We start from the raw sequence: 15,242 nt of genomic DNA, 5'->3' as shown, positions 1-15,242 counted from the left end.
TCTCTTTAATGCAGCTAATTCAATGTATTTATATATATCTTATATGTATTATATATATATTTGTACTGCAGGGTAGTTTACAGGGTAATAACATCATAATTCATTCTGATTAGAGTCTGTGTAAAGTAACTTAAGTTATGAAATAAATAGAAAGCATAGCAGGAAATGGAAGTACTCAAGTACCTCAAGAGTTACTTGTACATGTACAGCAGAGTACTTAGTTACTTTCTTCCACTGGAGAGGAAGAACAGGAGAGAGAGGATGAGGAGAAGAAGAAAGTAAATGAGGAGAAAAAATGTATTTCTGACGCAGACACAAATATTTCTTTGGTCTTTTTTCTCGATTCACAGGTGCATTTTTTCCAACAGTGAATCACCTGCAGCCAATCAGATCTCTCCTTCCTTTTCAGACGAAGGCGAAGAGGAAGATGAAGGTGTTTGTGCTGGAAGGAAGAGGAAACAGGAAGTGATGGAAGCACAGAGTAGTGTCTGTAAACCTGCATGACGACCTCCATCCTGACAAAGCTTCGCTCTGCTCACCTGTTCACCTGCTCAGCAGCTCACCTGTTCACCTGTTCACCTGCTCACCTGTTCACCTGTTCAGCAGCTCAGGAACAGTTTACATTCTCTTCTATCAGCCTATAACAAATTTCTACGTCCATACTAACATGAAACCAGTCTGACGTGATGCAGCAGTTCAATCTGTTTACTGGTCAGGAAATTACAGCTGTGTGTGTGTGTGTGTGTGTGTGTGTGCGCGTGTGCGTGTGTGTGGTGTCACATGGTCAGTGAGCCAGCAGCACTGTGTACCTGCAGGTGTGTCTGTGTGGGCGTTTTCCAGGTGAGCGGCTGCTCTTTAAGTGTATTTTTAATGGAAGTGCGTTCAGCGGAGCGAACTGAACGACCTTCGTCCGCCTGGTTTATTAAAGTCGCCTCGTCTCAGATTTCAATTTCAAACAGACTTCAGACGAACCCCTCGTCTGTCCCCCCTCATCTATTCTTCCTCGTCTGTCCCCTCTCGTCTGTCCCCCCTCATCTATTCTTCCTCGTCTGTCCCCTCTCGTCTGTCCCCTCTCATCTATTCTTCCTCGTCTGTCCCCTCTCGTCTGTCCCCCCTCATCTATTCTTCCTCGTCTGTCCCCCCTCGTTACCTGAGGAGGAGAGAGGAGCTAACGACGAGCCCGTGAATCAACATGTCTGCTCCACAAACAGCTAAACCTGACTACGTGTCTCGCCGTCTGTCTCGCAGACGCCTGGACGCTGAAGTCTGGTCTGACCACATGCTCACATACTGATTGGCTGACCTGCCCGCCTCCCTCAGCAGCTACTCACCAATGACAGGAGCCGCTCCTCGGCGTCAGGCGGAGTCTGGCTCCAGGCACCAGCAACAAATCAAAAAGAGGGGAGGGGAGTGGAGTATTGGTTTGGGCGTAGAGATTGGTGGGTTGTGGGTTTGACTGACAGTTTCTTGTGTGTTATTGGGAGATGGCGTCATCGTCATGGGTGGGATTCAAGTCCACTACCGTCGTCCCCCGGAGCGAAGCCGCTGCCATCCCCTCTGCTGACGAAGACGGCTGCGAGTTTTTATTCACGCCTCCACCTGGAAGACAAAAGGAGGGAGTCAGATTAGGAGGAGCTGACGAGGAGGAGGAGTCACGTACTTTCTTTTCTTTCCTCCAGTTACCCTGCCCTGCAGAGGAGGAGGAGGGAGGCAGAGCGAGCACGTTGGCGCCCCCCCCTCCTCCCCCGTTGGTCTGGGAGCAGACGTTGGCGTGGCGGGCGGCGGCCTTCTGCTTGTAGTGGTTGCTGTGCAGCTTGTACTTCATCAGGAGGATGAAGATGAAGACCAGGACAGAGGCCACGATGATCCCCCCGATGATGATGATCATGGTACCTCCCAGGAACTGGAGATGAAGATGAAAAGCAGGCAGACAGTTAACCTCCGACGGCAGACCTGACTGTCCACCTTCAGAGACACTGTGCTGATCTCAGACCTGCTCAGGCTGACGCACTCACCTGGTCTCGTATGGAGTGACAGCGTCCATACTCTGTCTCCGTGCTGAAGGACACGCAGCCCACCAGCTTGGTGCCCGTCAGGGCCGTGATGCCGTCGTCATAGACCGCCAAGACGCACAGCTCGTAGTCTCGTGACGAGGCCAGGTCGCTCAGCAGGAAGTACTTGTGGTTGGCTGGGATCATCCTGAATGAGAGACACAGAGACAGAGACAAAGACGTCTTTCATTCTGTCCTGAGTCATAGATTCTCGAGTCGAGTTGAATTCAGGCCTCAACGCGTTCAGCTGGTTCACACGAGACCAGCAGCCACAAGAGGTCACATGACTCCCACAAAGCCGCTTCATTGGCTGAACTGTGCAGGGAGACAAACATGACACCTGACTGCGCGTGCGCGCGTGTGTGCGTGTGTGTGTGTGTGTGTGTGTGTGTGTGTGTGTGTGTGTGTGTGTGTGTGTGTGTGAACAAACTGCACTGACTGTGAAGGGGCCAAAGGTCATCGACTGGGAGTCAGAGGACGGACGGACAAAGATCAGAGAGGACACATTGGCTCTGATGCGTCTGTCGACACGCCTGAGAGTTTTCAGGTGCTTCTGGGGGTCAAAGGTCGTTGCTCTTATTTGAACACGACTCGAACCTTTGACTCATTATTTCATCTTTTCTGCTGAGACGCTCCCGCGTGTCCAAAGTCCCAGGACGCAGTGATTACAGGACGGCAGAGCTCAGGCACAGGAGCAAAAATCCATTCCAGCTCTCAGTGGACTGTCTCGTCTCCTCTGGAGGAGGACGGCGAGGAGGTGCTGCCGGTTATTGAAGCAGACACAATGAAGCTCCTGAATTCTGCTCAAATTGACTCATTTCTGTCAGCGTCCAAACGCTGTGTCCCTCAACAGCCTGGAGAATAACAGGACTCTGGAAACTTATTGTACCAAACCATTTGTCATACTGCTGTTGAGCTGGACGCTCGGCTTTCAGCCGGCCTGCAGGGACGCAGCGGTTCAGCACGCTGAGAGGTGAAGCTGCAGAATACAGCCGTTTGGTTGACTTCATCCTCTGTATACATGCCTGTTTTTAAGCCAAGTCTCAAGTTTACACTCTGGTTTAATTAAGTCACAGCTTCACGTGCTGCAACATCAACCACTGGGATTGTCAGCACAGCTGGAACTGGTTTCACTGGCTGCAAAACACACCATGCAAACTGGGAAAACGCCACAGTCAGTGGTGACCAGTCACCCAGATGTTTAGCATCCGCACTGTCGGACCTGAAGGCAGCGTCATGTGACGTCACTGTAGGGATCTGTGGTCACTGCGTGTACACGAGGGCAGAGGCAGCGCTCAGACTGCGACCTGCTGCAGCTGAAGCCGCTCCTGCATTTCAATGAGCCATCAAAGGCTCGTCTGCACAGAGAGCTTTGAATTCAAACTCTGCCACATCCACGATTCACACGCACCAGGAGACAAACTCCAGACACTTACCGGGTCGTTTCGGAAGGTTTCGCTCCACAAATGGACACGATGGCGATCAGACAGTCTCAGCGTGTCTTCAGGATGTGAAAACTCTGTCTGATATCAGCGTTCATGACGACCAGCACAGAACCAGCAGGTCTGCAGAGACAGAGGCTGAACCAGCATGTCTGCAGAGACAGAGGTCTGCAGAGACAGAGGCTGAACCAGCAGGTCTGCAGAGACAGAGGCTGAACCAGCAGGTCTGCAGAGACAGAGGCTGAACCAGCAGGTCTGCAGAGACAGAGGCTGAACCAGCAGGTCTGCAGAGACAGAGGTCTGCAGAGACAGAGGCTGAACCAGCAGGTCTGCAGAGACAGAGGCTGAACCAGCATGTCTGCAGAGACAGAGGTCTGCAGAGACAGAGGCTGAACCAGCAGGTCTGCAGAGACAGAGGCTGAACCAGCAGGTCTGCAGAGACAGAGGTCTGCAGAGACAGAGGCTGAACCAGCAGCTCCTCTGGTCATGAAGCTGGAGCAGTGTTTGTTCACACGTTCACCTTCATCATCATGTGACCACCTGTGGCCGTGAACATGGTCTGAGCGTGCAGGATGAGCTCGTCTTTGATGGATCTCCATCTACCGTCTTTTTTGTCCTGTTTCACTTCATCTCCACCACCTGAATGCTGATTTTTATCTCTCGTCTTAGCTTCAAGTCTCACATCAACAAGGTGAAGAAAACTTCATTTTTCCACCTCAGAAGCAGCTGAAGAACGAGCATCTGTGAGTGAAAAAGACGCTGAAAACGCCGACTCGATGATTATTTACTGACCTCCAGGAGAAAAACCCTGAGAGACTTCAGCTCGTTCAAAACTCTGCAGCTCGACATGAACCAGGACCAGGAGCAGAGACACGTCAGTCCAGCTTCAGCTGCTCTGCATGGACTTCCTGTCGCATTCAGACAGAGCTCTTCATGGGTTAGCATCAAGCTACGTCGCTAACTCCCTTCTTTATTAGAACACTGTGATCACCTGCTGCTGCTAACAAAGCTAAAAACTGACGTCTTCACTGTGACGTCCTGTCAGAGTCCTCAGACTCTGCTGTCTCACACTGATGCTCTGCTGCGTCTTATAAATATTGTTTACTTTACTTTATGCATCCTGTGTTGTGCATAATTATTATTATTATTATTATTATTATTATCATTATGTTGGTGTAGTTAATTATAATCTTCAAAGTGAACGTGCTGCAGCAGAGTGAAGACCCGTCCCTTTCTGATAATACCAAAGATTAAATCTGAAGTGGAGAGAATCTGCAGACAGAGGAAAGACGGACGGACGGACGGACGGACGGATGGACGCAGGAGGAAGTTTCCATTTTCAACAAGGAAATCAAAGGCTGCAAGGTGGAGATTAAAGATGGAGAGCGATGGGGGTGAAACGAGGACAAAGGGATGAGGACGAGGGGACAGGGTGAGACAGAAAAGATGGAGTCAAAGTGAAGACATGCCAGTTAAGACAGAAGATGAGACAAAACACAGGACGGATGAACAGAAAGCAGCTGATTAATGACGACATGAAAAGTTTACTAACGACGTCAGCTCTGATCTGAAGTACTGAGCGAGTACTCAGAGCCTGGTTTTACTTCAAAAACTACTACAAACACACGAGCGAGCGTCACTGCTGCACCCCTCCTCCATCACAGCTGCTCACCACAGCAGGACGAGACAGAAAACACCCAAACAGCAAGGACACTGACTGTGCCACCCTGAAGACACCAGAGCCTCTTCAGACTCCTTAAACTGATCTGAGGACAGATGATGACAGAGGACGGACGAGAGGACAGCTTGTAAGAAGAACAAAGAGCGAGGACTCGTCCTCCATCACAGTGTCACAGTACTCTGCTGGACGCAGTAAAGATGCTGTGTCCTTCAGAGGCAGCAGGCAGCATCAAACGAGCTCTGATCCTCCACCCGTCCCACCTCCACCTCTACAGAGCCAACACGTCCTGCTGCAGACTAACCCTGGCACTGGAGGACATCACTGGACGGACATGAACCACGTGGACGTAAACAGAGGCGGACACATGTGTTAGTTCACACTGCGAGCAGCTGAAGGCTGCAGCTCCACGACAGACGCAGAGTGTGTGTGTGTGTGTGTGTGTGTGTGTGTGTGTGTGTGTGTGTGTGTGTGTGTGTGTCTGCAGGTGTGTGTGTGTGTGTCTGCAGGTGTGTGTGTGTGTGTGTACATTATATACATGAAGTTTATGCTTTTCTGCTCAGTTTCTCGTGCAGAGTCTGCTGTGGATAATAAAGCACAGTTATGTACCACTGCACAGCAGGAAACAAAGATATCTGTTTAGTTGAACTATATATATTTCAGGCAAACTAAGGAGCCCCCCCCCACAGAAACTCTGGCCTCGGGCCCCTGTGTTGATCCGACCGTGCTGAGCAATGAGCCAGCGTCTCTGTGAAGGTTACTCTTCGTGCTGAAGCTGAACGCTGCGTAATGAAAATCAGTGAGGATCCGACATAACTGCAGTTTAAACATGTCGGCACGGCGGTGTGTATCATTTTAAGCTTTTGCATAATGCAGAGCTCGTAATGTAATGAAATACGTTAGGATTTATGGAGAGGCGCGACCTGGAGTGCTGCCTCCGTCTGCTCACGACAGCTTTGTGAATAATGCAGCAGAGTGTGAAATAGAGCCGCCGAGGCTAAATCCACGTTTCATACGGAGCGCTCCACGTTAGCATCCTGCAGGAGCCTCCACTCGCCTGAGCGCCATCGTTAACCTGCCTGGAAACAGCAGCACACAGCTCTCCTTTTCTGCTGGACAGGTCACAGGTTTGATTCCTGTCCTGAGCGTTACATCCTGTCAGACTCTCCGTCACTCTGGATGTGGACGGTGGTGAGAGGACGCTGCTCAGCATGTCGGCTCCTCAGAGGACACTGGCTCCGGGTCTGGACCTGAGCACAGCTGCCTCGTTCGTACTTTCGGCTGTTTGTGTTTGCGAGGTTTCGCTCTTTAACCTCGAGTCATGCACGTGAATCCTCTCTGTGGACCGTTTTGGAGTAAACGCTGCACAGGTTTAGCTTTTTGGAGGCTGTAATCCATCACGGAGCGCTGCATCAAACCTGCATTCATTCTGGTTTCCTGCATCCTGAACCGAAGCGCAGCCTGTGTTGAAACCATCTCACAGCAGTTCTGTCGCTGAAGGGTTTGAGCAGAGTGGAAAGCTCCGGCTGCTGGACCAGCGCCTCCAAACGATGAGCTGTGATGATCTGCGGTGGGATTATCTCCTTTTCAAAGGAGGTTTGGTCGAGATCGGCGCAGATAAAGATGCAGAATGTCTGCAGAGACAGAGACAACTTCCTGTAAAGCGTCCAGTTCTTTTCCACCAGCTCCATCCACAGATGATGGGAGTGAGCCGGAGAGGCCTTTCTGGACGAAGGTGCACCAATAAAAAAGCTCACGGGGGGTGAGAGCGGGCCAACAAGCCGAGTGTGTAATTGACAGCAGTGAGTCAGAGCTGTACAATTAGCCGTGAACCTGAGGGAAGCAGCCTGTCAGCCATCCGAAGACGGCGGGCCGAGGACAGCGGACAGAAAAGCTCACCGTTAATCCAATAACCAGGAAAGTGTGAAGCACGAGAAGCAGAGTTTAACGACCAGATCAGCTTTCAGGGAACACGACTCCTGAAGACGACCTGGACCTGAATCCATCTGCTGGTTTATTTTGCTTTTTGATTTCAGCCCCTGAAGAGGGACTTCATGGAGACGCCGCAGAGGGATGAAATATACATGGACCATCCCTCACAGCCCGGATTCAAGGTGAGGGTGAGCTTCATCCCCCTCATCCTCTGAATATCAACGAGGAGCGAAAGACAGAGGGTGAAGACGAGGAGGACGAGGAGAAGAAGAACAAGCATGCTGGTCCCAGTAAAGTCTATTGACAGGAAAAGCAGGGTGAGTAATTTAACCATAAAAACAAAATGCCAGTCAGGCCGTATTTTCAGCTCCTCTCGGCGTCTACAATCCTAAACTCATCTCTCAACATTTAAAGAGGACTAGCTTGAGATTCAGCTGCAAACAGAGACACAGAGAGAGGGACGAGAGAGAGAGGGACGAGAGAGACGAGAGAGAGAGAGAGGGATGAGAGAGAGAGAGAGACAGCCGGCAGAGACGAGAGCGAGCATCATTAGTGGGAAAGGTCAGCGTGGCCTCGGCTCGGCTTCACTCGACCAACTTCTTCCACACACGCAGGCACGGAGGCGCTGCGAGTTTAATGGCCGGCAGCGTGTTCAGTGAAGAGGTGAGGAGGTCGAGAGATAATGGCGTCGGACGCAGATCCTGGTCTGCTGAGTATGGAGCGTGAATGAACGGAGCGAATAAAGAGAGACGATAACTCCAGACTGAGGAGACGGACGTGACGTCTGCTCGGAGGGTCGGTCCTCTTCTCGTTACCCGGCACCAGTTTAAAAGCTCAAAACAAAGCAGCTCTGAGGGAAACGGCGTTTCCTCGCAAACGCTAATGGAAGATGCCGCCTCCTGCTGGTGACAGGAAGCGGCACAGTCAGCGTCTCTGCGCTCACACTGCCCGGTCTGTCACGTTATTAAACGCCTGCAGCATGAACGTTGACTTGAGCATGAAGCTCGAACAGCGTCTGCACCAAACCTCATGACAAATCCATCAAATTCTGTCTGACACGTTTGACTGGATGCTAAAAATAGATCCCACGCTGCCGCCTGCTGACATGGAAACTCTCAAAATTCTGACTTTGTTTTTCAACCTGAATGCAGCAGGAAGGATGATGTAAGAGTCGACCTCCCGCCGTCTGCAGCCGGGACTCCAGGAGCTCCGAGTGCGAGCGATCTGCGCCTAAAAGCCCGGCTGTCGTCTCCTGAGCTGCATGTCTTCTGACCGGAGACCCGGAGGGACAAAGTGACATTTGGCTGATGGAGGGAGGAGGACAGAAGAGGAGGAAGGGCAGACGTATTCAGAGGTGATATGATGGAGCGAGGGGAGACGAAGGGGAGGAAGATGACGTTACAGCGACTGCGAAGGTCTGATGGAGGGACAGAAAGACGGAGACGAAGGACGACGAGACGTAGTAAGAGAGGAAAGATGACGCCTCATCATCTCAGCAGAATATGATCAGCTGTCAGTTCCTGGACCCTTCTCTCCTCCTTCCTCAGCTCCTTCCACCTATCTCTGTATCAGCTGAGTCAAGGAAACATCTCCTCCTCTTCTTCACAGCACTGCATCACTCCCTCCATCCTCCCTCCCTCCCTCCATCTCCCTCGTCTTCCTCTCTGCCTCTCTCTCTTCTTTAATCTCTCCTTCGAGAGGCAGGCAGGATGGTAATTAGACAGCTGACACACACACACACACACACACACACACACACACACACACACACACACACACACACACACACACACACACACACACACACTCCTCCTGGTGTGGGACAGAAAGAGAAAGAGGAGAATATTAAAGGAGGGAGAATCAATGGATTCATTTCCTGCTGCTGACAGAGGTTGATCTCTCCCTGGACCCATAATCCTCGGAGTGAGAGAGGGAGCGAGGGGTGAAGGAGAAGCTGCTCAGGTTATTCTTACCCTGGGGCAGAACTGAGAGGAAGGAGGGAATATTGTAAAGATACAACCTTTCCTCCTCCTCCTCCTCCTCCTCCTCTCCACAGACAGAGATGAGGAAATGTCGATCTGTTATCTTGACGTTTCTGCCGGCGCAGCACACCGAGCTGAAAACCTGAGAGTGCGAGGAAACAGAGAAGAAGAAAAAACAGCAGGGAGGAGGAGGAGGAGGAGGAGGAGGAGGAGGAGGAGGTGCTGAGATGGAGAGCGAACACTCTGACTGCAGCGTTCAGCTCCCTCTCTCTCTCCGCCCGTGCTCTCCGGCGGTTTAACAGCGCGTCTCCTTTAGTTCCGCCTCCTTCGTTGCTCCTCCTGTGACATCACGACGTGAGCCTGAACAGAACCAGAAATCCAGCTGTGGCTGTTCATGGCCGTGTCCTGCTGTGTGAATAAGCAGGTATTTCACTGGTGACACCTGATTGTTCCACAGATTTCGCTCTTTCACTGATATTTCTGTGCTTTTAAACTGGCTGTATTCCCAGTTCTCTTCTTTGACGTCCATGTTTTTAAACTGGAGTCACACTCCCTGCATGTGCACACACACTTGGCCAATGAAGTCAACTGTGTGTGTGCTCGGTTTCAAACGCCCGGCGGCACCTCCTCGTGTCACGGCTGATAGCTCGGAGCCAAACGGCCCTCTGAGGTGAGGCAACGCTCGCGGGAAAAATCAGGTGACAGGCGCCCAATTTAAAAACCTGGTGAATTTTGAGCATCTATTTCATGCGTAATGCATAATTTGCTCAGCTGAACTGTGCTCCCCTGCAGCACAGGCAGCGCTGATAACCCAGAAGACGGCCGCTGAACTTCTGAAATTTTCATTGCCCCATTTGTCACGGCGCTATGATAGGGCAGCAGCAGCCTGCGGGGAGCAGACGGCGGCTTCCGACTGGAAGATCAGCGGCTGAGAAAACGAACGAGCAACCCTCCTTCCTCCCACCATCCCTCGACAACGTCCACGATGAAGCCCACAGCCGCCGCCACCGCGCTGTGGCCGGCTGCAGCTGCTCAGCTCTCACAGTTAATGCAGCTCAGCAGAACTGGACGCCTCCCAAATGTGAACATGAAGCAGGCCAGAGAAGAACAGCAGGCGCTCGCTCCGCTTTCCCTGGAAAGATGAAGGTTAGAAAAAGGCCGTGCACGCTTTGGATGAGCTGTTTGTGGGGAGGCCGGCTGCATCCACGCTCTCAGAACCGTGGGCAGAGCAGGTTTAGAGGAGAAGAGGTCGGCTTTGAGGGAAAGGAAAACAGAAAAACCAGCAGATGAACCTCAGCAGAGCAGGTGTTTTATCACAGGTGTGCAGGTTTCAGCACGTCTGCTGATGCTTTTAGCTGTCTGCTGGTCGTAACAGTGGACACCATCCCGTCACATGGCTGCTTCACTGATTCTGGGTCAGTTTAAGATCCACTGCAGCTGCAGAGTGCAGAGTGCAGAGTGCAGAGGAGGTGCAGAGGAGGTGCAGAGGAGGTGCTGAGGAGGTGCAGAGGAGGTGCAGAGGAGGTGCAGAGGAGGTGCTGAGGAGGTGCTGAGGAGGTGCAGAGGAGGTGCTGAGGAGGTGCTGAGGAGGTGCAGAGGAGGTGCAGAGGAGGTGCTGAGGAGGTGCTGAGGAGGTGCAGAGGAGGTGCTGAGGAGGTGCAGAGGAGGTGCAGAGGAGGTGCTGAGGAGGTGCAGAGGAGGTGCAGAGGAGGTGCTGAGGAGGTGCAGGGAGCCCTGCATTTAGATTTGAAAAGCTGTCTGGTGCTCACTCATGAAGCTCACTGTAACGGTACCTGTGACGCAGGCGGGCTCGCTTCGTCCATTATATCATCATGTTTGACGTTTAATGAGTCTCTGGAGACTCTCAGAGATCCAGGTGGACCAAAGTGTGACAGAATGTCTCACATAGACCACAGAAAACACCTCTGGATGTCGTCAGCTTCATGCAGCCTGCAGCTTCACACGTCCATGTGCTTTAGTTCAGTTCAATGCCTGCACATCGTGATCGTATTCACCAAAAACTCAGAACTCCCAATCCTGGCCAGACGCGGGTATAACACGTCTAACTCTGCAGAGTAATGCAGCCTGAAGAGACGCAGCCGCTGTGTTTGGGGCTGCAGGCGTTTCGTGGCGTTGAGATAAAGAAGAACTACCGCCAGAGAGTGACGGTAATTACAACCATGGATGTGAAGTGCAGCGCGGCGCAGCGTGCTGAGTGTGCGATGATGAACAGCTCGGCGCCGCTCTGACTGGCAGAGTCTCTGCAAAGCCTGCGCCAGACTGCAGAGGCGGGGCAGAGAGGGCACGGTGGGCGTCGGGAGTCTCTTCTGTTACAGCGAGCGGTGGAGAGGCCGATAACTCTGCCAGAGAGCTCCACTTGTTTTAGAAAATGTTTTGCACTTAAAGTCAAAAGTACAAGTGCTGCCGCCGGGAGCTGAAACGAGAGCTTTTACTTGAGTCATGGATTATGAGAGAGGCACGGCGGCACAGACCGCCGCCTCAGCACCAAACTCACGCCCTCACATCGTACGGTGGCCGACAGGGACAAAGCTTGGACTGGACTAGGAGGGACCGGAGTCTGATACCTTCATCAGACGCTTTCAGGATCAAACGCTGAGAAAATTAGTGATTTGATGTGGACGTTTGAAGAGTTTTGTCTTTTTGTTTGAGCACTGATTTCAGCCACTCGGCCTCCACGTTACCGACGCGTTCAAGCAGCATTACCTCATGTCTGCAGCCGGCGCAGCGCTTCGTCACCACAGACATCTTCTCTGAGCCTCTGCTGCTTCAGACTCTGGAGCCTCACGCCACAGAACAACAACAACAAAGTCTGTTTGGTCACAGTGTCACATGTACTCATGAGAATCTGTTTGCTCTGAGCGCCATCAGCTGATCGATGCTCGGTCACTCTTCAGTCTAAACGTGCCGCCGGCTCCATCGGAGCAACTGCAGGCAGTGAACGCAGAGCTCAAGGCAACAACGTCAGCCGGCGTGAAAGAGCAGCAGAGAGAGGTTTTGTTTCACTTCCCAGCCGAGCCACAGATTCAGACTGCTGACCTTTGAAACACGAGAAGGCTGCATCTCTGTGCCTTCAGGTGAGGAGGGGGGAGGAGAGGGGAGGGAGGGGAGAGGAGGGGAGAGAGAGGAGGGAGGAGAGAGGAGAGAGGAGGGAGGAGAGAGGGGAGAGGAGAGAGGCAGCGACGCTCAGAAAACCAGAGCTGCACAGCTCCCAGTCTGTTCTCACTGGTCCAGAACCAGTTCAGCTGATCCTCCCTCGTCTCTTTATCTGTGATGACTGAAAAATAAAAGCCTGTCCTGTTTGAATAAACCATAAATCTGAGTCCTGCAGTCTGATTATGAAAATGAGCCATAAATCACATCAGAAAGAGACGCAGGTCCTTTTTCTTGTTGGGTTTTATGGAGACGCAGTGACCAGCAGTCCTGGACTCCAAATGAAACCACTCAATAAATCATCTGTAATTGTCCTCCAGGAGGACGGCGTCGTCTCCGAGCGCCTCCCACACGACTTTCACCAAACACTTTCTAATGTCTGCAGACGTTCGGCCAGTTTTCTGCTCAGAGACGACTTCACGGCCGGAGTTCGGCCGACGGTGCTCGTGCTCGGTGGAAACAGGAAGCAGACAGCGGTCTCTCACGTCCAACTGTCTCGTCTTTACTCGAGACAGACAGTCTCTTAAAGCTCAGCTCATACTTTCTGGGCTTTTCACAGCTGTTCATCCTGACGTGTCGAGACATTAATCACACACTCATGGAGGAAGATGACAGTGAATCAATCGCGCTGAGCTCGACTGAAGTCGGGGGTTCGACCCGCTGACGCCAGCCGCCTGGTTTGACGCCCTGCCCGCTGTGGGAGGACGGCGAGGTCGCCCCCCCTCAAACGGCCCGTTTGGCCGCTCGGCCATGTGCTGCCTCCAGCTGATGAGAAAAGGCTGGCTGGAGAGCCTTTGGTGTGAATGAGAATGAGGCCGCGGACACGTTTCAAACTGTCACTTGTCAGCCCTCCAAATGCTTCGTAATAACACTCAATTATACAGTCTGAATGGCGTTGCTAGGTTACAGAGCTGGCTAAGTGGCTGATGGGACATCCGGCGGCCGCTCAGCATCGTGGGCCGACGGAGGGTCCGTGCTCAGCCACTTGGCAGCTCGAGCCTGAAACATGCTCTGAAATCCACATCTGCTGATTAGGAGGTGCAAATCACGTCCACAAGCTGCTGCAGGAGGCCGGAGACGTGAGACAGACAAAGGTCTCCTTCAGGGAGGACACGCTGCTCCTCCACCTCCTCAGCGTACGTTTGAGAAACGTCTGCTCTGCTGTGAACGTGTGATTGGACAGCAGGATCTTCAGAGGACGTCCCCTTTCATTTGTTTCTGCAGCACACGTCCTGCAGGTTGATTCTGTCCTCTCTGGACTCTTTTCTGTCTTTTTAATCATCGTCTCCACGAATCTTAACCTCAGCTTCTCTCTGCATCAGCTGCGTTTCACTGAACGTCCTGATCTCCATCAGGATCAGCCAACCTTCACCTTTTCTTCTGTCTCCACCCGTCTGACGCCTGAGCCCTCCTGAGGACGAGGGGTTTCCTGAGCACCAGGACGGACTTTTACTTCAGAAAGCAAACTAATGATGAAAATAACATCACTCTAATGTTCAGCTGCTCTGAGATCTGTTTCCTGAAGCCACATCACAGTTTTCTTCAGCCTTTTGTTGCTTTTTCACTTCCAGAGACCCTGAAACAGCCTGAAAAGCCCTGAAACAGCCTCCTACGCCAGGAAGACCTTGGTGATGACTGCCCACACAGGGACTGGAGCACACACAGAGACACACACACACACACGCGCACGCACGCACGCATGCACACACACACACACGCGTACACGCACGCACGCACGCACACACACACACACACACACACACACACACACACACACACACACACACACACACACACACACACACACACACACACACACACACAAGCTCCCTCTCACCTGTATATGAGTATATCGTCTGTCGAGCTGTTGTACTGGATCTGGTACATGCGGACTCCTGGGATGTGGTTCTGGGGGGGCCATCTGATGGTGGCAGAAGTGGACGTCAGGTCCGACACGCTGACCCTCTGCTGGTCGGACCGCGCCTGGCCCCCGCTGACGTTGGACTTGATGGAGGTGGGGATGTCCGAAGGCCCCGGGTCGGGGTCCAGCTTGGGGTCAAAGTGCGGTGAAGGGTTGACGACTAGCTCGACGGGGGCGGTGGCCTCGCCGGCCGCGTTGGACGCGATGCACGTGAACTTTCCAGAATCCTGGAAATCATGGGAAGAAGAAAGAGAAACCCGACATTCATCCTCTCTCCCTCTGAAACCAGTTACAGTGAAGTGACTCTTTAAATCAGCTGCAGTACAAGTACACGCAGTACCCTTCAGATCCTACCATGAAGTACGGTGTGTAGAACTACTGCAGAGTACCAGAATGTACCAGAAGTAATAAAACAAATGGAGCTAAAGATTTCCTGGTGACCAGCCAGCAGCTAGCATGTTCATATGCTAATTATCCTGCTAAACACTGCAGTACTAGTATTTGCAGTTCCACTTCAGTGTTACTTCGACCTACAGTGTGAGAGCAGGAGGCATTGAATACTTTCCATCAGCTCGTTTTCATGCTGTTATTTAATGAAATTAGTAAAACCATGAGGCTGAGTTCACTTTCTAATCGATCATGAAGAGCTCAAAACAAACGTTTCTAAATGCACCGATGAAAAGAAGCCACGCTCTGACCTTGACGGAGGCCTTGAGGATGTCCAGCGAGCCGTTCTCGTAGCAGACGGTTCTGGACGTGTTGCCGATCAGCTTCCCATCGGGACTGACCCAGTGCGTGGACGGCTCGGGGTCCCCGATGGACTTGCAGCGCAGGCTGACCTCCTGCCCCTCCATCACAAACATCTTGGAGGTGTGGCGAGTGATCATGGGCGGCTCGCACACGAACTCCTCCTGTTAGCGGACGAAGACTCAGAATTAATCACACAGGAAATGATGTCAGAGCCTGGAGGTCACGCCACAAACAGTTACAGTTGACACGTAAACAGACGTGTGTCCAGATGTGCTCGCCACCGTTTGGCCTCCCGGCCCATCGTTTCATGCTAAA

The 15,242-nt window shown here is 52.2% G+C and overlaps 1 protein-coding gene across 3 annotated transcripts in view; it reads right to left on the bottom strand.

Moving 5' to 3' along the window:
* LOC139336171 (leucine-rich repeat and fibronectin type III domain-containing protein 1-like protein) overlaps nucleotides 1–15,242 on the bottom strand; it is a 224,813-nt gene that overhangs the window by 7,173 nt on the left and 202,398 nt on the right. For all 3 annotated transcript variants that reach the window (XM_070970119.1, XM_070970120.1, XM_070970121.1), the window contains exons 10-14: nucleotides 14,876–15,088; nucleotides 14,094–14,404; nucleotides 2,016–2,199; nucleotides 1,684–1,903; nucleotides 1,332–1,599 (exon numbers count right to left, since the gene is read on the bottom strand). In XM_070970119.1, the coding sequence (XP_070826220.1) occupies nucleotides 1,475–1,599; nucleotides 1,684–1,903; nucleotides 2,016–2,199; nucleotides 14,094–14,404; nucleotides 14,876–15,088 (1,053 nt within the window). In that variant the 3' untranslated portion in view covers nucleotides 1,332–1,474. The remainder of the gene's footprint in view (nucleotides 1–1,331; nucleotides 1,600–1,683; nucleotides 1,904–2,015; nucleotides 2,200–14,093; nucleotides 14,405–14,875; nucleotides 15,089–15,242) is intronic.

The sequence above is a fragment of the Chaetodon trifascialis genome, chromosome 9 (assembly GCF_039877785.1).
Source record: "Chaetodon trifascialis isolate fChaTrf1 chromosome 9, fChaTrf1.hap1, whole genome shotgun sequence".
Lineage (NCBI taxonomy): Eukaryota > Metazoa > Chordata > Actinopteri > Chaetodontiformes > Chaetodontidae > Chaetodon > Chaetodon trifascialis.
Note: the sequence above shows the minus strand (reverse complement) of the source record. Positions and strands in the feature narration are given on the sequence as shown.